The 26,374-nt window shown below is 38.7% G+C and overlaps 1 protein-coding gene across 1 annotated transcript in view; it reads left to right on the top strand.

Annotated features, from left to right (window-relative positions):
* The window catches only part of thsd7ba (thrombospondin, type I, domain containing 7Ba), a gene marked incomplete at its 5' end in the record, with an annotated part of 151,091 nt that overhangs the window by 40,241 nt on the left and 84,476 nt on the right, over positions 1–26,374 (top strand). The window contains 3 exons of the mRNA XM_079463917.1: positions 355–524; positions 2,124–2,279; positions 6,644–6,841. Of these exons, the coding sequence (XP_079320043.1) occupies positions 355–524; positions 2,124–2,279; positions 6,644–6,841 (524 nt within the window). The remainder of the gene's footprint in view (positions 1–354; positions 525–2,123; positions 2,280–6,643; positions 6,842–26,374) is intronic.

The following is a 26,374-nucleotide window of genomic DNA, read 5'->3' as shown; positions in this document are numbered from 1 at the left end:
ATCAAGTATTTATTTACTAAACCTCTGTAGCGTCCAAGCGTTTAAAAGACTGTGAGAAGCTAATTAATGGGATTATGTGTTTGATCAATTGCAGCAGGCTGTTATTTCATTAAAAGTCCCGCTTTATGCATCATAACACTTTTACCAAGTCAATGCTTTTTCATTAGGAGATAGTTTCCTGCAGGAAAACAGGAAACTAAGCCTATTAGTATCTTTCAGCGCCAGCGCGCTGTGTCCATTTATCCAACTCGGTTTCTAAGAGGAGCCCAGCAGGGTCTAAAATGACACAATAGGGTCTGAACAAAAGAAGTATGTTTAACCGCAGCGGGTGTATGTGTGGGTTTTGTTCTGCAGGTATATTTGGAAGAACACAGACTGGGGAGACTGTCAGGTGGCCCCGCTCCTCAGCCAACAGGACAGAAGGCTTAACAATGTTAGCGTTCTTTGTGGTGGAGGGATTCAGACCAGACAGCTGTACTGTGTGCAGGTTCCAGATAACTCCACCCCTCACCACAGAAAAGAGGGTATGGTGTCTTCAGCGTAAAGCTAAATGAATAATGATCTATATGTGCTAAATAATGGCTATGCAGTGTGATTCGGCAACGTAGCTTTGTGCAGTGCATTGTTTGAATCTTTTTACTAGCTTATTCATCACAGGTTATCTTTTATTGTCCAGTCAATGTGATCCAGTGAGCATGTAACTGCGGTTTAATAATAATTCATCTGATTTATATAGCGCTTTTTTGGGTAGTCAAAGGGCTTTACATGGAAGCGGGAATCTCCTCAACCACCACCAATCCTCCTCAACCACTTTTACAGAAAACACACAGACAGTATGTTTAAGATATAAGTAAGATTTAAAGATAAGACTGAAAGTGATACGTGTTCCAACTGAACATGCCAAAGGGGTCAGTGGACAGGAACCAAAACTTCAATGAAAGAGTAATAGTAATAGACTAGTACTAATTCTTAAAGGAATACTTCACCCAAAAATGAAAATTCTGTCATTATTTACTCACCTTCGATTTGTTCCAAATCTGTTTACATTTCTTTGTTCTGATGAAGACACAGAAAGATATTAGGAGAATGCTCATAACCAGACAGATTGTGCCCCAATTTACTTATTTTTCATTCCAGAATCTGTCTTTCTCAGACATACATCAACATTAGAAAAAAATCACCAATGCAATTTTAGTTTCATGTCAATTTTTGGTTAAAACGAAAAAGAAAAACTGATATATAAGTTTGTACAGCACACAAAAATAGATAATTATAAATAAATTGAGATGTTAGGTATTAAAATGTTTAATGTAATTTACCATAATCCCAGCCCACTTAAAAATATGTAAAGTAACCTGCAATCTTTTGTTTTAAACAGAGATTGTTACAAACGTGACAGGGCATATCTTTAAATCCATTGTTTTGAAAGATTATCTACTGTATTACTTTACACTCTTTCTTTGTGTTTTTAATCCTTAACAACTCATTTTAATGAATGCGGTATTGTTGATACAACGGTCATCTTTGGGTTCTCAAACCAAAATAACAAAATTATCCTTGGCTTAAGAATTTCAATAATTCAATTCAGCCATTTGCTGTAAAACCACAAGTAACCTCGCCTTTTAGAAGTGTGTTTTTAAGATTAGGGCTAATCAGAGAGAGTCACCTTGTTCTGAAATAATTGCCAGAAGCCGCACTAGCCAGCGAAGCCGTGTTTGGATTGGTTATAAACAGGTTGTGTTGGGAAAGGCATACAGATGAAGGTGTCTCTCTTCAATCAATTTTGTTTGGGGATAAAGATCAATGAAAATCAACAGTGCTGTTTGCTTTACACCTGACGCAGAGAACTCACACTATGTTAAAACCACAGTAAATGTGAGAGGCCGAGTTGGCTCTTGGCGAAGGCAGATGTATACCAAAGTCAAAGATTTAGTTTCATGCTTTTCTTTAATAAAGCCTTTTAACCAGAAAACTTAAAAAAGACGTTTACACTTTTCTGTGTTAAAAATGAGAATAAAACCAATTTGCACTACTTTGTTTGACAAAAGGTTGTGAATTGGAGTAGGACAATTTTCCTCTACTTTCATCCAGACCTTTAACACTCTCGCTCTTTTGTTTTGCAGTGTCTCGGCCAGTGAGTGGGCATCTGTGTGCAGGAGATTTACCATCTGCAGTACAGCCCTGCTCCAAACCGTGCCCACAGCAATGCCTGCTTTCATCCTGGTCCTCCTGGGGGGCCTGTCTCCACGACAACTGCATGGAAACCCAAGGACGGAAGGGTAGGAGAACATAACAAAGTGAACCGGCATCAATAGAAATCACTCAACGCTCATAATAATAGAAGCTATTAAATCTACGTTAGCACTTTGGTGCTGTTGCAGGTCATTTCGACCCAGTTTTAAACTTTGAAAGATTGAAAGTTTTTTTGCAATTTAACATCAACTTGTAAGCCGGAATGTTTTTGTAATAGGTTGTAGCCAGTGCTTTGACACGTGAAAAATTGTCAAAAATGTGCCCAAGCTGTCACTGCGAACGGTTTCATCTGATGCATGCGCCTGGCCTGAAGTTACCTTCTGGACTGTGTTTGGTTATAATATAACAATTTATTTTATATTTAACTTATATTATTATTAAATTATATTCATATTTTGATTAAATTAAAACTATTCAACAGTTATTGATTCTTTGAGGAGGTCTTCTGGAAGTTAAGTTTGAGCCACATAACGTTTGCTTATGTTTTTAGCGCTGAAACCGTCAATATGGTCCTCAGATACAGATACTGTATGTTTGCATTAGATACCATGCACACTTTTCGGGTACCCGTATGTACCTCAGAGGTACTAATATGCACTCTTAAGGTGCAAAGGTGTACTTTTCCAAAGGGTACTGTTCTGGTCACAGCCTTCTAACTTTTTTCCTACAGGTTCCAGGTTTCTTGATTTCTAAAGCTGCCATAACACACGCAGTTTCTTCCAATCTCATATTAATCTTGAGTACCTATAAAGTAGTATTGCATACTTCGTATCTTCAAAGAGTATTTGGTTTGATCACATTTATAAAAGATAGATACACCTGTATGATCATTTCTGTAAAAACGTGACGTCCTGGTGTACGGGGGGAGAAACTAAATCACAAGCACACAATAGCATGCCTCATCGCATTATCCCTGCATAACTATTGATTCCCTATAAGTTTGTGTTGTTAACATTATGCACTTATGCACCAATTGCCAACCAAACACAGACATATGACTTAGTTTCAGTAACAGCATGTTGTTCATGTTCGGCATCTTTAGGCGCTGGGACCGCTCCATCTTAACATCCATTACTGAAATGCAGTGCACAAACAGACACACCTAAACTTCACTATCGCAAGGTAATAGAATCTGGTCTCTCCGATTGATTGGCGCGTGAGTGGGCTCTTTCTTTCGCCTTGCCTTTCTGGGAGAATTAACCGATAAAAGGAATAGGATCCCTGTTACGAAACAGGAATCCAGACTTTTAATTTTTTTTATCAAGTACAGAAATACTATGTATTACGTCCAACTCGTTTTTTGACAAGTTGACCGTGTTAAGCATGAGAAGCCTGCATGTTTAATATTGTTAAGAGGTCAGAATGCATGAAACACCATTGTATTTAACGTTCAGGGATCAAAAACCTTAACTACAGGCCTACTGGATCTTAAATTATAACAACATGGAAGGCTTACAAAAGCTTTCAAAATGCACTCAAAGGGTTCTGAATTTCAAAAGGATTCATTTCTGCACAAGCGTATATTTAAGAACACTGCATAGTTATGTCTCCACTGAGCTAAACTGAAGTTAACAGAGTGTTTTAAGTGACACCAATTGTCCTGGTGTGAGACAACACTGTTGAAGGTGATAACATCTGTTGCTGTGTTGAGCTGCCAGAGAAAGTTTTTATAATGACAAAATTCTATAAAGGACAGTCCTAAAATGTAATTGGTTAAGGCAATCTTTGGTTAAATATGAAATATTTTGCTTGTAAATTATTTGTATGTAAATTTTGATAATCTTACAGGAAATTCATATTTTCAGAAGTTCCTCTTTACACATAGGGGAATTTTCATAAAAAATCCTGTATGTCTCTTGGTATATCAGTCGGTTAGTAATGTTAGTGATACTGATACTGATTTGTAATGTGCAGCGTATCAACAAAATATCAGTCATCACCGTTCATAATATGAATTCATATATGAATAAAGAACTAAAGGAATTATCTATTATTTCATAATGCATTGCTCAGATATCTTGATGAAGAAGCTGGCGAGAAATGTATTTCTATTTAGAACACTGTGTGTCATTTGAGATCAGTTCTGAAACTAGAAATATTTGAGAAACGGCAGGCTGCAGCAAAACATATATTTGTTCTCTATTTAAACCCATGTGGATAAAAACAAATTAGATAGTAAAGAAAATTCCTTTTTAATTTATCGTCTGTAATTTGGGCGCCTGGATTTACTTATATTTATAGTTTAGAAAGTAGCTTGTTAAAGAGAGTATACATCATTTACGGCTCTCTAGTGTTTTACCTGAGTGTGCTCAGAGGATCATTTGATCTTGATATTGGTTGATATATGCAGAACTCAGACATGGAGAATTCATAAATACAAAAATGAACTTCTGTCCTAAACACAAAACACAAATTTCATCAGAAGGGCCTTGTGGGTTTTTTTGTTGTTGTTTTATTAACCTTTCTACTGTATTACAAATCTCCAATTGCCCGCAGTTATATTTTTTGTCCTCTTTGTGTGATCTTTAACCAGGAACGTAAGCATGCAGAGAAATGAATTGAACATGGGGTTGGTAATGATTGTAAATGGCAAATTATATCCAGCATTAATGTGAGTTGGGAGCATTGAAGTGGGACTGATAAGCTTCTGAAGTATTAGATGTGAACTGCAGCCCACAGGTCTTTCCCATGAATCAATCCGATAGCTCCTGTGAACCTTTCAATTATTAATATCCACAGGGATGTGTCTCCACCAAATAGTTTTTCACAGTTTGGAAGAGGGATTGTGCATCCAGGCATTCCTTCCGATTGATCTGTAGACAGGACTGCAGGCATGTCCTGTATGTGTGTACTGTACGAGCAAAGATATGGCATATAGCACGTTCACCGGTGTGCAGCTCCGGTGTCGTTTCGGAAAGATTGGTTGTTGTATTTGCTATTTTGGTGTCATGGGATTTGGCCTGTGTAGTCTAAGGATAAAAATGCTGCTTTTTTTAAAATCCATAACATGTCATGTTCTTCAAAGTGCAGAACCTTACTTATTTTTGTATTTATTTAGAATTTAGCTGTGTAATAAATGGGATAATGTAGAGTCTAACCATTAGAGATAATGTACAAATAGCCGTCTGCTTACATCTTGAGTATATTTTTAGATACTAAATATTGAAAGATTGTGTAAACTACAAGTATTCTGTTCTGTGAATTAATGCAAAATAGAACCCTATTTACATAAGACAGAATTAAGTATACATATTTAATGGATTAAAAATAAAATATAGCTTCAAAGAGTAAGTTTTCTTGCAGGCACACACAAAATGCCTTTGATGTTATGATTTATATATAGAATATTCTATCGACCCTTCATGCTGTATGATTTGTGACACAGATTTAAGGATTTACAGTTTACAAGTCTGTAGACCAGTATGGTGTACATCTAGGCTATACTTGGATTTACAGCATTTAGATGCTTTTGTTATTTAGATGTGTTGAATTAAATCAAGCCGGTAAGATATGTAAATCCTAGGTTTTAATTTTGTATTTGATACATTCAAGTCTGTCATCATGTAATACACCAATGTCTTAGAGAGTTTGACGCTATTTGTGTCAAAGCAGTGTTGAAGGCTGTGGGGTGTTTTTTTCAAGGCTTCCTAGTTTGGCTGACACTATGATTTTCCCATGACTGTTGAGTCAAGACCCCCTGCGGGGCGTGAACTGAGCCAAACCCACCTTTGGCATGAACATACTCGAGAGGAAAGATCTGGGCAGTTAATATCAATCCATCATAGAACGAAAACAAAATCAGACGGTATACAGACAGCTATAGTCCGGTGCTCGCCTTTAAAAAGTATTCTGCCATTTAATAAATGATGCTTAGATTATAGCCTTATTCATCACTTTATTTTCTCATTAATGTACTCTTCTGAAATGCTCTTTCAAATCGTCCAAAGGATGGTTAAAGGAACATATGCCAATTTTCGAAATGTTTATTAAAAAACGGCCTGCTGTTACTTTCTTAAATACTTCCTAAAAAAATAATGATCTTTTAAACAGCATGGCACACTTTTTTTAAATGTTTATATATTAACAAGAGCTTTAATGTGTTCAACATTCATAATTTAACAACATTTCAGTCACAATTTGGGTCTCGGTTTGCAGTCATACCTCTTCGCCTCACAAATGACCGAATGAAGTGCATTCAGGCGAATTACGAGCAAAGCCGGATGAGAATTTCATTCTGTAACAAAAACTGTTTGACAAAGTCTTTTCAAATCAGTTTCTACAGCAGGCTTGTTCAGCCGCCTCTAGAATTACAGCACAGAACTCACAGACCAGAAACTGGCTCTCATTTAGTCTGACTATACCCTTAATCCACCTGTCTCTCTCTTCACAGGCTACAGGCAGAGGAAAAGAGAGGTGCTGGAGGAGGGCTCTGGAACAGATAACTGTGCCCACCTCCTGGAGTCCATGCCCTGTGAGGAACCCGTGTGCTTTCAGTGGCAGTTACAGTTTGAGAGCGCATGTGTGCCCAGCAATGGAAACTGTGGAAATGGCACCAGGACTCAAATTGCCGCTTGCGTCAACTCTCAAGGTATATTATATAATCATAGTGTGTGTCATGCCAAACATTTTGCTTGCTATTTTAAAACTCATGTGTATTGATGATAGGGAGCTATAAGGCTTGTCCGAGTGTTGCTATGTGGTTGGGAGAACATTGCTATGCATTTGCTGGAGTGATGTGGGTGGTTGTTATCCATTGAGATGCTGTTGCTAAGTTTTTCAGAGTGGCTGTTAGTATATAGGCATTTTCTACGGAGGTGTAGGTGGTTGCTAGGGGGTACATGGCCTTATTGATATTCTGACCCTTGCATATTGATCTCCCTCTATGTACTGTAAATATGTAAGATTTTTCATGCATTTTATTGTCCATCAAGTTAAAACACTTTAAGCAGCAGCACACTTTGAGGTTTCTTGAAGTCTAGGGCATATGTTGAATATGTTGTGTGGCAAAATTAATTATGAGAAGTTTCAAAAAGAAAGACATGTGACAGAAAAAAAAAGTGACAGAAGCAGCGCTAATAAGTTGTCATTTTAAAAATATTATTTATTTATGATTAATTAAACAATCACTGTGCTTTTATAGAAGAAAGTATTGTAAAGGTGTTTGAGAATGTGTATTTACAGTTTGTATTTATGTATTTGGCTAAAGGCTGGCAGTGCATTTAATGGATATATTTTACAGCTATAAACCACTTTGGAAAATATAAACTACACTGGTCCAGAATAACTCCCTGTTTCAGTTACCACCACGCAAACCTTTGAACAGAATACAACCAACATAACATTTAAAATAAGGTGACCAGACTTTCCCGTTATACAGCACTAAAAAAAGCCTGATCAACATATCCTGCAAAGTACCAGAGCAATCACGTAGTGATTATTCACACCAGCATAGGGGTCTGTGAGCTACACAAAAACCTTGTTTGGACGCCTCAGCTTCAGCGAAGAAGAACTTACAACAAGGCATTAGAAAGCATAGCCATAATAAATAACTTGATGCCACTCAGAAACGTCGAACAAAATATCCGAGGTAATATTTGAGTATTAAATAAAACTAATGTTTTTCACTTTGGAAATGTGTTGCCGTACAGCAGTAAAACATGATGTATGTGATATAGTAAAACAAATAAAACTGCCTTGCATTATAAGTATAAAATAGCAGTATATAGTCATATAGTAAAGATGATGGTTTTGATTTTTCAAGTGAACAAGCTGTGTTCTGATCATATGCATTTAATCTACCTTAAATGATTTCACATTAGCGATGTGTACACAATTATTACGCCTAAATTGGCTTGAAATGCCCGAGTTTTAACAGTTCCATATGACAATAAATAGATTTTCATGTCTATAACCACCTTTAACTGGCTCCAAAATTATTCCGTACGCCATGTGAAGAGCATTGAAATTAGTTAAGAAATTAAAACAATGTTGAGTTTTATCCAGAAAATTGCAGCGCCACCATTCACTTGTATGTCTTTGTAGTCGGCTTTTGCCCTCACGAATATGGCGGTGGCGTTGGCCTACACCCAGCGGGCAATGAGGTGTCTAGTTAATATAAATATGTGTATGGAAAGCATTGTAAGTTTCAGAAGGTACGTTCCATTTGGTCATAAGTGGACTGCGAAATGTACTTCACAGGGTGTGATAGAACATACTTCTAGATCGCTTACACAATTATAGCGCTATGAGGGACAGGCACTACAATGATTCAGATCTTACTTATCAGACAGATATCAATTTGTCCATTTAAATGGGGAATCATCAAGTAACTTAAGGATTACCTCAGGGATCGGTTCTAGGACCCTTGCTATTCTCCATATACATGCTGCCCGTGGGAAACATTATTAGAAAACATGGAATTAGCTTCCACTGTTATGCAAATGATACTCAGCTATATATCCCATCAAGACCAGATGATTCCTCCCAGCCATCCAAATTGGCAGAGTGCATCGAAGATATAAAACAATGGATAACTTGTAATATCCTTCTTTTAAATTCTAATAAAACTGAAATATTACTTATCGGACCAAAGACACGTAAACAGAATATTTTGGATTATAACCTGCAAATTGAAGGCTACACTGTTACTCCAACAAATACAGTAAAAGACCTAGGCGTTATATTAGACAGCAACCTGTCATTTAGAAATCACATCTCAAATGTCACAATAACAGCCTTCTGCCACCTTAGAATATTTCGTAATTTGTCAACATTTCTATGTGTTGCTGACGCAGAGAAACTGTCATGATTCTGCCGCATCATGTCATGTTTCCCTTGGTCTAGTGGCAGGATCATGACAGAACCTCATGTTTAATGTGGAAAGAGATGACATTTTTTTATTTGGCTTGCCATATGCTCTCTCCATTCTCATCTCTGTTCCCATCCTCTCATTTCCTCGTTATTGAGTCATGCCCTACAACTGTTCCCCTCTTGATTTGGTCCCTTATTTAATGCCCTTGTGTCTTCTGTCTTGTGCTGGTTCATTGTGGTTGTCGGGTGAGTTCCTGTGTGGTGTTAGGTTTAGTTTAGTTTAGTTTAGTTTAGTTTAGTTTAGTTTAGTTTAGTTTAGTAGTTCATGTTTAAAGTTAATTTTAGTCTTGTTTAAGTGTAGTTAGCCTTGTAATGTTGTTGTTTTCCAGTGTTTTGTTATGTTACCCCTAGTGGGTGTTTGTTTTGTATTTATTATTAAAGTCTCTGTTAACCCCTTGCCCGCTGTCTGCACCTGGGTCCTCTGTCCGTGTCCCACCCCTGTGATCATGACAGAAGCTTATTCATGCATTTGTGACCTCAAGACTTGACTACTGTAGTGCACTACTTAGTGGTTGCCCTGCATCATCAATAAACAAACTACAGTTAGTTCAGAATGCAGCTGCCAGAGTTCTAACCAGGTCCAGAACATACGATCACATAACCCCAATCTTATCAAACCTTCACTGGATACCCCTTAAGTATCGAATTGACTTTAAAGTTATTTTAATCACTTATAAAGCCTTAAAGGGTTTAGCCCCTACCTACCTAACAGAGCTTCTATCACACTACAACCCATCACGCTCTCTAAGATCTCAAAACTCAAGACTTTTGATAATACCTAGCATATCTAAATCCACCAAAGGGGGTCGAGCTTTCTCATACGTAGCACCTAAAATCTTCCCGACGCTATTCGAAGGTCAGACACACTCGCCCAATTTAAATCTAGATTAGAGATGCATCTTTGCAGCTAAGCATTCACTTAATGCAAAATATGCTAAGTAAACCACCGGGAGACTGCATTTAGTAGATATTATTTACTAGAATAATGTTTCTCTTATTTTCTCCTGTAAAGCTGCTTTGGAACAATGCATATTTTGAAAAGCGCAATATAAATACAATTTTATTTAATTTTCTGTTACATATCGGTGCACAAATTTACTCGATTATTAAATGTAACTTGATTGTGTTGTCTGCCTCTCTAGCTACGTTGGTTTATACATAACATAAAATAAGCATTTGTCTTTCACGGTTCATGAAGTTCATTGAGGTGGCTTGTGCCTTCAAAACTTCTCATGTGATTTCCGGTAAGGGTATATAGGGCACATCGATGTTGCTTGGTTTTTGCGGTGCATTGTGGGAATTATTAGGGAACAAATGTTTCAGTGCACAGGATGGATTTTGCGAATTTTGCGATTTTGCCCTTAAAATGGCCGATTCCCTGGTTCAGCACTTCAGGTCTTTTCCGTTTAATCACAGACGTTATGCAGAATTAAAGTTAATCTATATTTACTGCTAAATTAAAACCTGGATCAAATGATTGCCTGAATATAAACTTGATAATTTGTAGGTTTACATTTTGTTTAACACAATTATTAAATAACCTTAATTTAAACTAGATTTAAACCTAATCCTGGTTGGCACAACCCACCCACAGTGTACGTAAACACACTATGTCAGTGTATTATACAGAACAGCTTTAACAGCAGAAATAACATTTCCTTCAAAAATCTAATTTAACCTAGATGTCATCAGTGAGTCAGATGGTGAAAGTCTATGGAGACTTTTATGCTCATTGTTGTATTTGAAAAAACGACATTTGTGTTGCCTCTTTGGCACAGATATTGCATATATATATTATCATACAAATGCTACAGAGAGAATACAGCAATGGCAGACCATGTGCTTCTACTTCTGTGTTGTGTCTTTGCAAATAGGGAAGGTTGTTGCCTGTTGTCGGCAGAGTTTTCCCTACGATGATGTCAACGTAGGGGAGAATCTGAAACCGCTCATTAGAGGAGCCTAGTTCTGGTTTATGTGGTTTATAAAAAAAGCAGCGAGTGGATTTTTACTATTATACGCTGTGTTTTTACACACACTGCTTACACATATTATTGTTCAAACACCTTATAAAAGTGAATTTTCCAGAATTCCTTTAATGCGTGCAATAAGATAATTTGCAATGGTAAACTTAATGGTCAAACTATTTTCCATAGTGTTTTGGTCAACTTTATTAAAACCAGTTATGGCCATACAAAAATATTGTATTATTGTAATTAATTGCAATAGTACAAAAAGTAATAATTGTAAGTGCAACAATAAAAATACATTAAAAAATATTTTTTTCCATTTTTTAAACAAATGAGTTTCAATTATATTTTCACCATTTAACTTGACAATGTCCCTGGTTTCTGGTCAACTTTATGTATCTGGTCACTTTCAATTAATGTTAAATTAATATCTTTAAGATTTAGTTATGCTAGATTAAAAAAATGATGCTGGACCAGTGTTTACATCTTGCATAGTGGTCTATGGGGGTTTCATTAGAAACACACACCTGGCCTAAAATTACCTTCTGGTCTGTTCCAGGTTGGTTTATTGGTCAGGCTAGTGGCTAACTATTATATAACTATTTATATTTTAATTGATTTAAATTAATTCATATCAATATTATATTGTATGATAGTTGTATTAAAGAAATAATTGGTTGAATGTTATTGTATGTTAATTTATTAAATAAACATAACTTTGACACATTTAAGTTTAGCCAAGTATCCGTTCTTCTGTTGGTAACCAGAAATAATACTGGGTTATAGTTTTTAACTTGCTAGTTAATGTAATTTACTTATTTCTTTTACTTGTTTTCAGAAATAATCTTATTTGTAGCCCGACTATAAATGCTTAACCCTTGACATTTGCATTACTGGCACTGTATGCTGATCGTTCGCGCTACTGTAAGTCTAGCTCCAGGAATTATATATTTTTTGTCAATAATTAAAGACCACTTTTTCTGTATATCCTGTTAGACTTCAGGACTTTCTGAATTTCTGTAAAAGATTCTATTATTACAAGTGATATCAAATAGAGAAAAGGGCATTTAAGTGTCTATAAAAGTGCAGCCGGATGCATCCCCTCGTGTCATTTCTCTTTTTGCGGGGTATTAATCTAGATTTTTGGCTTTAAAGCTGTGCGAGAGCTTTTCTTTTAGCAGCGTGCTTTGGAGATCAGCTAGTGTGACCTATTTAACCCAACTCTGTAATGTATGACAAATATGAATGAGTTCAGATGAGTCGCAGCATTGTGAACTTAAATAAACCTTTCATGAAACCTTAATAGGCCATCTTTACAACCTATGAAACAAACTGTCTTCAGATTTTATGCATACTTTATTATTGTGTCATAACAGATTATGGACGGATATTTTAGGAAGGCGTGAAGACTTCATTGCAGTTTATTAATGAATTATGTGTCAGGATAACTGACATGCGTGAGAGCTTTTAGTAAAACAGTAAATACATTTTCATGGTCAGCTCTTCTCTGTGATAATTTCATAGAATAATAGAAAGCAACATCAAATGTGATGACAAGCCTGTGATCTTAAATGTCAGATATTCCCTTTCATCTTCCACTGTGTTTTAGTTTATTTCATTTGATATTTTAGGTGTTTTGGCATAGGGATACGGGCTTATTATTTTTTCTCGTCTATTATTATAAAGGGACTCCTCTGTGTTACCGTACAAATTTTGTTTGACCTAATTTTCACTCTCGTTTGAATACATCAGTGCTGTGAGAAATTTAATTACAATTTATTTATAGGTAAAACAAATTTGTGTGGCAAAGAAGCGAGTAATGATAGCTAACAGCATCTAAATGACTCTCTTGATTTTGATAATTATGTTGAGGAGAAGTCTGGTTCAATTAAGCACGAAGTGAATCAGTCACTCTATTGTTTAACCTTTCATCCAAAATCTAAGGAGGAGACTGGCAGAATAACGAAGCATTTTTCGGGCACATGTTATTTTCAATGCAGCCTCCAAGACTTCCTTTTGCTGGAGTTAATTGGGCTCTGGAGGATAAAAGCTTGGCTCCTATTTTATTTCCCCAAGAATGAACATATCGATGCATGAATATCAAGGGCTGTTCCACTCTGGCCATGAAATGGAGCATTTTTGTCTACCCTGATGTTCAGTGTGCTCCCGTTTGCAGGCCAGTTAAAACACATTGTGTAGAATAGAGGGATGTGGAGTATAATACATCACTACACAGTGTAGTGATGTATTATACTCTACATCCCTCTCTTCTGTATTCAAGGGGAGAGCTGAACTCTTTTCACAACTTGGCAGAACTCGTGAAAGACGCCTGTCGTACATTTCACACTGATAGAAATCCGGCTACAGCCTTGACTGTCTTAAATCAGACCTAGTGTTTATTTCTTATGTGGCCAGACATTTGACCCTCTGCATGAACAGTGAAGCATATTTTGTGCATTCAAAATGCCATCAATAAAATGTGCCTGTGTTCCTTGTCCATAACATACGCCTGCCAAAACCATAACCCTACAGCCACCATTGGCCACTCGATCCACAACGTTGACATCGGCAAACAGCTCACCCTCACGACGCCATACACTCTGTCTGCCATCTGCCCTGTACAGTGAAAGCCGGGATTCATCTGTGAAGAGAACACCAAAGTGCCAGGCGCCATAGAATGTGAGCATTTGCCCACTCAAGTTGGTTATGACGACTAACTGCAGCCATGTCGAGACCCCGATGTGGACAAAGAGCATGCAGAAGAGCTTCCCGGTTTCTGACAGTTTGTGCAGAAATTCTTTGGTTATGCAAACCAGTTGTTGCAGCAGCTGTCCGGTGACTGGTCTCAGACGATCTTGAGGTGAAGATGCTGGATGTCGAGGTCCTCAGAAACATAATTAATCACTTTACTCGTTGGTTTAAAACATTTCTAGCGATTATTTAGCGATAAAAACTGTTTTTGTATGAGAGTACAGTATCACGTCTACATGTCAATTTTCCACTGCTGGCTGCGCACGAACAAGCACAACGCAATTTCTCTTTATTTGGAGCAACGTTTTGTGTCATGATGCTGTCCGTCTCTCGCCTGTTTTGTAGTGTACCTTGTTTCCCTCTTGTTCCACAGTTGTTCCGCCCCCTTGTTTCTTACCATACACTTTAATCACAGACCACACCCATGTCATCTGTTGCCATCGATTCGTAGCCACTTCACCTGTGTCTTGTTACCTCTGATTGTCTTGTGTATTTGAAACCACTGTGTTTGTCATAGTTCATGTCGGTTGTGTTTTGTTTTGTTCTCTCTTTGCCTCACTATGTCTGATCTTGTTAATGTTTCTTGTCATTGGATTCTTTTCATTAAGACTTATTAAATATCTTAAAAGCTGCATTTTGATCCAGCCTCTCTGTTCTATGCTTAGATCCTCGCATTACACTTTACATGTGGTGTTCCTTTCCTGAAGTACCGTTCGGAGGACAATATATCCCATTTGGAATGTACCGACACACATATGCAAGCACTCCAAATACCAGAAAGCAAAAGTTCACATTCAGACATTTTCCAGAAACAGGACCCGGCTCAAATTAAGCACTTCCCATGGAGGTACGCGAATGCGTTCCGGTCCCCATTGGTCTTGGAGATTCACAGGAGAAATAACAGAAACGGGAGGGTGGCGGGAGATTGGTGTGGAAAATGGGAGAGTCACAGGCAAAACGGGAGTGATGACAGGTATGATGTATAGTGGCCAGCATCAGGTCATTTTGTTCATATAATTTTTAGGGGCAGATAAAACTGAAATCAGACATAAAATGGGAAATGCAGGTGCTCAAGAATAAATTATATTTGATCTTATTATTTTATTTCATAAGTTATATTTTATTGTATTTGATTATGTATTTGATTTTTATCATTTAATTTGAATAATTCTACTTATATTATATATATTTTTTCAACTTTACTTTAGTAGAAGTGTAGTAGTAGTAGTGGAAAAAAGCCAGCCAATCAGATTTGTACTTGGCGTCTGGAGAAAGTTATTTCCACTTATGCCTTCTGTATTACTGTTTGCACTGTAAGTTGCTTTGGATAAGAGCTAAATGATCAATTATTAATACGTTTGTCTAGCCATGGTAGTTCATACCAGTGTTAAATTGACCAAATGTCTTATTAAGAATGTAAAAAGAGTCATGCACTCTAATTTACAAAATAGCAATTGCTGACATTGGACGAACTAAATGGAAAGACCGAATAGCTCAAATCTGGTGGATATCTCAGAAGCGCTGCAGTTTTTGTAGACCTCGGGGAGCAGAACGAAGACGACAGCACTTTTATAATGGCTACTGTGAAGCGTTCCATCAAAGTCAAAGAATGCCCCTTTTCAGTTAAACTAAAACAGCTCCTGCAATAACTTCTCTTTGTGAACTTCTCCAAATGTCCCAAGCCTTGGTTCTCAAACATCTAACCCTGGCTGCGGGCAGTCTTATAAGGGCAATGCGGATCTCTGAATATCATTCCAGGTGTTTCTGCTTGCCGGATCCTCTTAGGAGTTCAACTCCGTCTGGCAAATGAGGAGTGGCAGTTTCCATCTCTGAACTCTGGAGCAATTCCACATTTCCTTAAAGGAATTCAAATAGACTACCAAAGTCCTATGAGAAACAGAATTTGTTCATTATTTCCACGGCACTTCAGGTTCTGTGTTCATTTACCCTGATGACAGAGGCTCTGTTACACCGAGAAGTCATAGATAAAGTATGTCCCACTGCCAAGCAGAAATGTTTTGCGGCATCCTAATAGAAATGCTTTTATTTATTTCCCACTGTTTTCACTGTTTGGCATCTGTCGATCTACCGTGTGGTGGCGGCGGTGTGATGTCACAGATTTATTTTCAGCTTCTCAGCCAACACAGCACAGGCAAGGTCTGTCCCTAAAGCAACATAGCGCCTCGATCATTTAACTTTGTGTCAGCGGGACGTTACTCAAATTCATTGAAACCCGCAGCAGTGGTTGTAATTTTATGCTGGTTTATGACCTTTTCATTGTATTGTCTCCCACACTGCCAGAAAATCACACAACACATGAAAGCACCAATATAATATAAGGAACAAGGTCACCTTCCTTCTGTATATTTTTTCAAACCTTAAATTTCAACCAAAACTGTTCAGACCTCCGGCTAATCCACATGACAATCTGTGTAATTATAGCTAATGTCAAACCGAGGACAACTGGAATCGATACATATTGAAAAATATGTGTAAAGTCCATGTTTTTTATTTATATTGCTTTCTAGCTGAGGTCTTAGAATTAATGACATCTTTCATCTTTTCATCTCCTAGCTCATATCTTCACTGTGCAGAGCGATGCCCTTCCAAGGTTACCGTTCCGATAAAGTATGGATCAGTTATTACATAACAGCCCGCCCCCTCCAAACACCAACACCGATGCACCATGGGACCTTACATGAGCCCCTGGGTTGCTGGGTTAAAATTCTAATAACATCTGCCAGGTGGTTGTGTAAGGTGATGGTGTGATGCACTGATCAATGGGAACTGTAATATATGCAGCAGATTAAAGCTATGCTGCCGTGTGGTCGGTCCCAATAATGCCATTTATCTTCTGTGAGCTTGGTGTTCACAGCATCTTGTCCGTCTCTCATGAGCGTTACTGGAATACAGTACATGTGGGAAGAGTATGAAGCTTTTTAGTTGTGCTTTACTGAAAGAGACCAGATGTAAACAACACCTAGGACAAAAAGGCACTGCTATTGTGTAAGATATGTGAATGGAAACCATGGCTGTCTCTTTTTCTCCATCCATTGTATGAAATATACGTAGCAGCTTTTTTCTAGATAACTCGGCCCATAAGAAAATATTTTGAGAAATGGTTTGTGTTCATACAATGTAAGTCAATGGGCCGGGGCCGATGTTGTTTGGTTACCAGCATTCTTCAAAATATCTTCTTTTGTGTTCTGCAGGAGAAAGTAATAGAGGTTTTAAACAACATGATGGTCAGCAAATGAAGAAAGAATTATCATTTGTGGGAGAACTATCCCTTTAAGAAGCCTTCTGAAGATGCCAGCATCTCGTATTGAATCCCTCCATCCCAAACACAATATCCTTGGCGCATCTGGTCTTTCCAGCATGAAAACATTAAAATAACACATCCATTTGACTCACTGGCATGCTGACCCTCGCATCTGCATCACAGATGTCTTTTGGTGCCCGTGGGCAGACTGGCACTGATTGCTCTGTTGGGGAGGGAGAAGGTGGACGCTGTTTCTACTTTGTACAGCTTTTCAGTTGTCACTTAGTAAGTGATGTGTCGGTCCGGCGTTCTGCATCGCTAAATTATGAGTGTTGCGAGTTAGCTGACATGATTGAGTGCATAGATGCAATTTCACCGCGGGTGACCAAAGAACTGCATCACGCTGATAACTGATGTGGCAAGAGAGACCAATGGCTCCTGTGCTCTGACCATAATTCCATCCAACCGCATGCTCAAGCTTTCAAATAAAAGTATACTCTTGAAAAAGTGATAACACTGGGCAGGCTAAAAGAAGAAACTAGAAAACGCTACAGTGCTTGGAATCACGTCATCCTAATATTGTATTTGAGAGTGAGCTCCAGCGATAGACATCCACTTATTAATAATGCAGGAAGGTCCTGCTGAGATTCATTTACAGTTTTCCCTACACGTGGCAGGTGGTATCTGCTTATGAGAAATTTCGCACTTTGCCATTTCTTAGTCGGACGAGATGCACGCCCAGCGTTGTTCTACTTAGCTGTTTAGGATGAGAGTATGACTGGCAGCTGTGTTTTTATATAAGGAGTGCTTGTTTTGAGACCAGATGTTTATTTACTGTATTTTATTCCCAATGATAAGAAATATCACAAAGGGCGTCTCTGCAATGTTGTTGGTCAGCATTGAGATACCTAAGAGAGGAAATGGAAACCTTTTAAGTCTGCTTTCAAGGTTTTCTCTTGAGAAGTAGAGCCTAGTAAACAAATGTATGGTGTTTTAAAAGATAGAAAAATCAATAAAGAAGATCAGGGTTAGGACTGTTGATTATGACAAAAATCTAAGTCACAGTTATTTTAGTCAATATTGAGATCACGATTATTTAACACGATTACTCAATAACATTGTAAATGTAATTTCTTGAAATAATAATTGGATTTAACTGAATAACAAATAGGAAATAAATGTAAAGAATATATCAAATTAAAGAATGAATGAGTACATTTAAATAAACAATAAATAAAATAATAATTAAATAAATAACTTGACTTTTTTAACCCTTAATTCAACTGAATAACAAATAAAAGATAAATGTAAAAATAAAATAATTATAAATTAATAAAGTTTGAATGCATTCATTCAAATCAATTTTATCATAAAATAATTATAAATACAAGGAAATTATATATTTCAAGAAATTTAATTTTAAAATACTGTAATAACTACCTAAGTAAATTAATAAACAATGTGACTTTGACCCTAAATTCAAGTAAATAACAATATGAATGAATGAGTTAAGTATGAATGTGTCACGGTGTGTGGACAGAACCCAAACGCAGGCAGCAGAGTTAAATAACAAAAACTTTATTTAAACAAAAGACCCTCGATGGGGAGAACATGATCTAAAACAAGACAAAAGTGTAAACTAAAACTTCCCACATGGGGAACAAAACAAACAAAGTCCTTTGAATAATAAATCAACAAAATCCACAAACTTAGAACAGGAACAAACACGATAATCCATAGACAGGAATAATCCAACAAGGTGACGTGAGGAGGTACGATAATGACGAAATGACAATGAACCGACAAGGGACAGAGGGAAACTGGGGCTTGATAAAGGGAAACACTAACAAGGACAGATGACACAGGGAGTGGTGACAGGTGACATGGATGAAACACTAAGGGAAAGCTAACAGGAGGATTGCACGAGGCAGGTGAGGGTACTGAAACACTAAGGGAAAGATGGATCAGGCCTGGAGACAAGACTAACACTAATGGACTGCAAACAGGGAAACAAGGGGGCGGGGCTAAAGGACGTGACACCGGAGAGAGAGCATGGCTTCTCAAACCAAAACAATGCTCTTTCTCCACACAAAACACATGGGACTGACATGATCCTGCCACAAGACTCGAAAACCAAGACAAGGAGAGGCAGGATCATGACAGAGCGCCCGCCTTAAAGAACTCCTCCAGGAGTTCTTCAAGATCACACTAAACATGACAAGACTGACAGACAGGAGGACAGACACCATAAACACAGAACAGAACACACTAGGGGCAGGGCTGACATGACTAGAAAGGGATTGGGGTTGGACAATAAAATAAACATCAATGGGAAGGGGGGAGGCGGAATTGGTGGGAAAAACTTGGGAACATTACTGGGTGGAGACTTAGGAGGGACAGGACCCTGCTTCCTAGAGCTGGGCGGAGGGGTGGGGTAGGAAGGTCTGGGCATGGAAGGGATACCTCTCTTGGAGTGGGAGGAACTAGAAGGGGTAGGGCATGACAGGACGGCCGTAGTAGGGAACGGCTGGGGCGAGGCTGACTGGTTTGTAGGTTGGAGGGCCGGCTGGGCAGGACTTGACGCCGGCTGGAAGGCCGGCTGGGCAGGACTTGACGCCGGCTGGAAGGCCGGCAGGGCAGGACTTGACGCCGGCTGGAAGGCCGGCAGGGCAGGACTTGACGCCGGCTGGAAGGCCGGCAGGGCAGGACTTGACGCCGGCTGGAAGGCCGGCAGGGCAGGACTTGACGCCGGCTGGAAGGCCGGCAGGGCAGGACTTGACACTGGACTGGGTGCAGGTGGGACCGCCGGGCTTGGGACCGCCGGGACCGCCGGACTTGACGGGACCACCGGACTTGACGGGACCACCGGACTTGACGCCTGGGCAGGGCTGGATACCGGGTGCTGGGCAGGGCAGGATGGTGCAGCTCTCCTCTGCTTCTTCCTCTTTGACCGGCTCACAGGACGTGTGGCCGGCTGCAGAGTAGCGGTGGGGGACCCCACTATCTCTGTGCTGGATGAGTCGGACGGGGAGTCCCACGACTCCCGCCGTCCACGCCTACCACGGAGGCTAGCTGGTGGTGGAGCAGTGTGTGGTGACGCCCAAAACCCCAATCCTCAGGGAACGACTCTCTGGGATCGAAGGCAGGAGAGAGCGTGCAACCGAGGGGCAGCTGGAGGCAAGACTGCTGACCAGTTGCTGAAAGGACCCCCGGATCAGCCTCTCCCGTTCCTCCAACGGTGGAAGCTTAACGAGGCCCGCCAGGAAGTAGGCATTCATGAGCGTCTCTGGCAGAAAACCCCGTCTTGCCACAGACGCTTGAGCATACTCACTAAGGGATCTATCTCCCTGAGGCTGGAAAGGACCATCGCCCCGCTGAATTAAGTCAGCAGTCGACTGCCACCAATGCTGGTGGGCCTGGCTGGCAGAGGACTGCTCACGGTCCCTGGCTGCCTGCTGGGTTCTCTGTGGTCGGTTCATTCTGTCACGGTGTGTGGACAGAACCCAAACGCAGGCAGCAGAGTTAAATAACAAAAACTTTATTTAAACAAAAGACCCTCGATGGGGAGAACATGATCTAAAACAAGACAAGTGTAAACTAAAACTTCCCACATGGGGAACAAAACAAACAAAGTCCTTTGAATAATAAATCAACAAAATCCACAAACTTAGAACAGGAACAAACACAATAATCCATAGACAGGAATAATCCAACAAGGTGACGTGAGGAGGTACGATAATGACGAAATGACAATGAACCGACAAGGGACAGAGGGAAACTGGGGCTTGATAAAGGGAAACACTAACAAGGACAGATGACACAGGGAGAGTGGCCACAGGTGACATGGATGAAACACTAAAGGAAAGCTAACAGGAGGATTGCACGAGGCAGGTGAGGGGACTGAAACACTAAGGGAAAGATGGATCAGGGCTGGAGACAAGACTAACACTAATGGACTGCAAACAGGGAAACAAGGGGGCGGGGCTAAAGGACGTGACACCGGAGAGAGAGCATGGCTTCTCAAACCAAAACAATGCTCTTTCTCCACACAAAACACATGGGACTGACATGATCCTGCCACAAGACTCGAAAACCAAGACAAGGAGAGGCAGGATCATGACAGAATGTATACACTTATTATAAATAGGTATACAATACAATAAATAAATACATTTCAAATAAATATATTGTGGACTGACACTCCAAAACTACAGTATATCCATCATATCTGACTAAACACGCCAAAGCCTTGCGGAGAATACATTTGGGCTGTTGGGGAGGGGCGAAAGTGCACCGCTGTAAACGAAAATAGTGTGCTGTTCAAGGAATTAGACAAACATTGTAAAACCGAATCCAGCTTATTCTTGTTTTACCTCAATTATTTTGTTTTCAGAATTGTTTAAAGCTAAAATTGAAATTAAATAGCAATCCATTTGTACAACCCTAATCATCTTTTTCAATATTAAATATTTAGCTGTGGCCTAATGGTTAGAGCGTTGGGCTTGTGATCAGAAGGTTGCAGGTTCTAATCTCAGTGCCAGCAGGTCATGACTGAAGGGCCCTTGAGCAAGACACCTTACCCCTGATTGCTCTGCAGTAATGTGTCACTGTAAAAAACTACTTGTAAGTCGCTTTGGATAAAAGCGTCTGCCAAATGAATAAATGTAAATGTAAATTAAATAGATTTGAGACACAGCTGATACTAAAACGAAGTCCTCTGAGAAATAAAAGAGCAACCCACAAGCAATATACTGTATATAAAGCTCTAGTGTTGAATTGAAAAGCTGCTGTGGTCTGTTTAACACAGGCATTATTTTAATATTGCAACAATCTATTGAGTCCTTTGAATTCCTTCTGACAAATGATGATGAAATAATTGTTCAGAGTAGTTTATCACATGCTCGCCTTTGCCCATCAGCATTATAGTTTTTAATGTGGTTTGAGCATGAAACAGTCTTGGCAGTTGCCTGGATGTGGCATGTACCCCTACTGAGACATGTGTGAAACGCAGATGGACTTTCGTCATTCTCTTTATTACAATAAAGCGGAGCCAACAGTCGCCCAACTGTTCCAATGTTGTTTCATGCCGTGGACCTCAGCCTCCAGGCAGATCAAGAGCCGTTCCAACACTCATTTAGAGAGCGTTGTTAAGTCTCTTTCAGGATGTTCATGTGGTAGCGTCTCCAAATGTTTGAAGAAGCCATTAAACCAACCTTTGCTAGCGAACTTTGTACTTTAAAAAGTTGTAATGACTTCACCCTTACTTGCGCTTAAAGAGTCCTAAAACAGAGTGATGATCAGAAAGATTGTGAGCGCCTTTAATTCGGGCTGTTTTTGAGATCACAGTGGCATAAAGTGCAGACGGAACTGGTGGTACTTTTTTAAAAGGATCAGGGAAGAGGGTGGAAACTATCTGTTTTCTCACAGACTGTGTGATCAGTCAAAGTGCCAGTTATCAGTGTGTCTGATCAATGCAGGTGACAGTAATCTGGTAAATGACCTTCTACCAGCATGTCAGGACTGTGAATACCTGGGCTGAGGAGAGCTAATTCTGATCAATTCTCAGAATCATCTCTCACTGACATAAGCTATCTCAGGTCTAGCTTAAGACCCTTAAGCCTTTAAAGATGTAATAGATGGAGAGACGCTTACAGCAACTTTGAACAAGGACAGAGAAACAATACCGTTTATGGAAAGCTCACTGTTTCGATGGCATTTTTTTTCAGAAGCTTATGGATTGTTCACCTTAAAATTTATTTCCACATATGTATACATTTCTTTATTCTGTGGAACACAAAATAAATTATTTGATGAATGAAGGAAAGTTCTGGGGCACTTTTGCCTCTCATTGTTGTTCTAGGAACTGTTTGGATTCTCTGTGTTCCCAGATTTATTTCTCTGTGTTCATCAGAACAACTCGAGGGTGAGTAAATGATGACAGAATTTTCATTTTTGGGTGAATTGTGTGAACTGAGGCATTGTATTGGCTTAAGCTGAGCCTTCTCAAACGGCTTATATTGTAAACATTTTGTATAATGATGAGATATTTTTCTTTCATCTTTTGAGATGATGATAAGAGCAACATGTGACAGTCTGTCAAACATTGTGCTGTACAATGTGTGATGTGTCACCCTGCGTATCATTTTAAAGACTCTCAAAATTACAAAATGTTTTATTTTTAACAAGGCTTATAATTTTTCATCTCACATTGACAGTTGCATAACGTTCTATCATGAATTGTTTTGTAAACAGCTGCAAAAAGGGCTGTTTAATTCTAAGGGTCAGGAAAAATGGTCATGTCTTTGCTACATAACACGATATGTTTGGCCATCATCACGTTCAAGAAAGTTGCAAACAACAGACGTGTGTCTCATTTCATTTGAGCTGTATTTTGTTTATATTTAAATGACTTTTGTTGTCTGTCTTTGACGTTTGGTGCTGTTCGGTCCAGCTAGACACACATTTTTTGAGGTGAGATGTTCTATTATTTTCATGTCTCACAGGTCTATTGTTTATTCACATTCTCTAAAGGTCATAGTTTTGATACCTCTAAGGGTAACATTTCATCTTCAGTCCATTCTAGACTGATGAGCCCCATTGACATTTCTCCACTGCACCTGCATGCTATTTTCGTGTTTTTGCATACTGTAATGTACAGATTTCCTGAATTTTATTATTTGTCGCTAATGAAAATATTAATATAGCTTGACAGACAGAGTGTGGAGTGTGGTCGGTCTCAGAGCAGTCTGACACTTTTTTATTCACTTTTCATCTCCAGGATTCTCTCTGGTGTACTGAACTGAACATGCAGCTGCTGTTTGTACACACCTCTGTTGATAATGAGGATTCAGTGTTTACGTGAACATTTCAACATTAATATTTATGTTTTCCTGATGTGTCAATGAATACTAATTGTTCATTTTTAAGAGTCGCGTGTTGTCTTTTAATTCCAAATCAAGCTTGAAGCAACATAGTCTTTAAAGGTGAAGTGTATTTCCTCAAAGTAAAAAATGCTTTTCCCAGCTGTTCTCCTGCAAAGACAAATGGAAAACACTGTGGCTTATAGTTTTATTTTTGTAAGGGTTCTGATGATATAGGATGGTTTTGGGGCTAAAATGAAAAAAAAAAAACAAGACATTGTGCATTTCAAATTCATTTCTGTTCTCTATACACTGTAAAATATTACAAAACAACAAATTTATCTCAATCCCCAGTGAGCTGTTGAAGAAATGATTTGTCCTTGAGTGTATGAAGAATTTGAGATAAGTCAGTTCAACCTTCATGCACCTACAAGATGTGCCCGCTGAGAGATCACCGGGGTCACACAACAGGTTTTGTGTTACACTTTATCATTACGGCTACCAGTTTTAACTTTGTCAGTGTTCAGATCTTATAACACAACTGTCAGTTGCATTTAATATATGAGGTAATAAATTCAGTATGACATGTTTTTTCATTTTTCTCTCTTCCTACTCTTTTTCATTTTCGTGTTGAGGATGTTGTACTATCCGAACAGCGTAGCATGAAATGTTACACAGATTAAAGGGCGCTCAAAAGCGACAGTATCCTATTTATTTATTCTCTTTCTTTTAAATGCAAGTGAGCCGAAGAGATTTCAGTCAGAAATATGTGGCCCTTGCTATGAATTTTGCTCTCTGTGTAGGTTGTTAAGGTTAATTTCTACAATCTGCATGCACATTTTCATCCGGCTCTCGTGAGGCAAAATGTTCCTTTCAAACTTTCACAATTATTTTTGATTGTATCACAGAGGCGAACTGAGGATTGATTTATGAAGGTGGGAAGCTGGAATCATTTGATGCCTGCGGTATAACCTGTAACTCGGTGCTTCTGTTGAGAGCTAGAGCATTTTTTTTCCTCAATTTAACTTGTTACCGTCAGTTGTTCCAAATTGGTGAGCACCTGTTATGCTATTACCGGAGTGTGTGTCATTCGGAAGAGAATAGAAGTCCTTTGCCTGTTGGATAAAATGAAAATATTTACTTTTATTATTTTTTATTTTTGGCTTGTAGTTTTTGTACGGTGATACGTGTTATTTTCTTGCTCTGGAGTTTATCTGCGAGCTTACTGTCTCGTTTTGTACTGTATGTGCACAGATTGTGTTGTAAATAATTTAAAGGGATAGTTCACCCCAAAATTGTAATTATTTTATTTTGATCCATAGAAAAAAGAGTCATATAGAGAAATAAATTATAAAAGAATTTGTATTTTTGCTGAACTATCTTTAACTGAAATACTGTCTGTAGCGGTTTTAGCTGCATTTTAAAAAAATGACGAGCTTAGCTCACCAAATAAAATTCTCCACCAGATCTATCAAGATCAAATCCATGAACTGAGTTATTTAAAACATCAGTTTCAGTCAAGGAATTAGTTTAGGTCAAAGTAAAATACGTATAATAATCGTTATTAAATAAACATATTTTACAGTCTCTGATTAGTAATGTACAGTATAACAATATTGGCATTCATTCTTCCAGCGAATGCATCAATGATTAATACACTTTACGTTATCTCATGGCCAAAAGAAATGTAACTTTACCAAACAGAATTTAGAGCAAAGGTACTGTAAATCTAAACACGGTTTAAGTGACTTTGCATTGGGAGCATTGAGCACAGAAAACCCATCACAAGTGAATACATGGTTGTTTATTAAACTACTCTACATGGTAAAAATAACAATCGCAAAATACAAACATTTCACAAAATGACAAAACGCACATGCGCTATGGAACGCTGAGCGAGAAAGAGAGGGATAGATTGTGAGAGCAGCATTGGCCGCGATTCCTGAACACCAATGAAAAATCTTTAACAAAGAGGCACAAACTTAACGCAGTTATTCTATAAATAGAAACGGATAATTGTTCCTTTTTCCCCCCAGTCTCAGAAGAGACACCCCAAACTGGTTTCTGGTCGAGGCAGGTATGTAGGAAGAGGTCCAAAAGCGAAAGAGAGACAACAAAGAGACGGTGATCTCTTGTAAGTGTGAGGATTTGTGAGGATGTCACGCCCTATAGATGTGACTGACCCAATCAGAAAAGGGCAATTTTGGAGGAAAAGTTCATTGTTTTTGTCTTCCAGCACTTGTTTTGCATGTGGAAGCTGATTGGATGTCCTCTAAGAAAACTTCTAAGAGTTCAATATAACTAATAAAGAAAGAATTTCCCAAAAAAATGCAACAAACATTAACATTAAGGAAATCACAAATGCATCTCATAGACCCCAAACGTGATCTACATATAATCTTGGTAAAATG

This window comes from Barbatula barbatula (genome assembly GCF_947034865.1).
Source record: "Barbatula barbatula genome assembly, chromosome: 9".
Taxonomy (NCBI): Eukaryota; Metazoa; Chordata; class Actinopteri; order Cypriniformes; family Nemacheilidae; genus Barbatula; species Barbatula barbatula.
The sequence above is the reverse complement of the archived record's forward strand: the minus strand, read 5'-3'. Positions and strand labels throughout refer to the sequence as shown.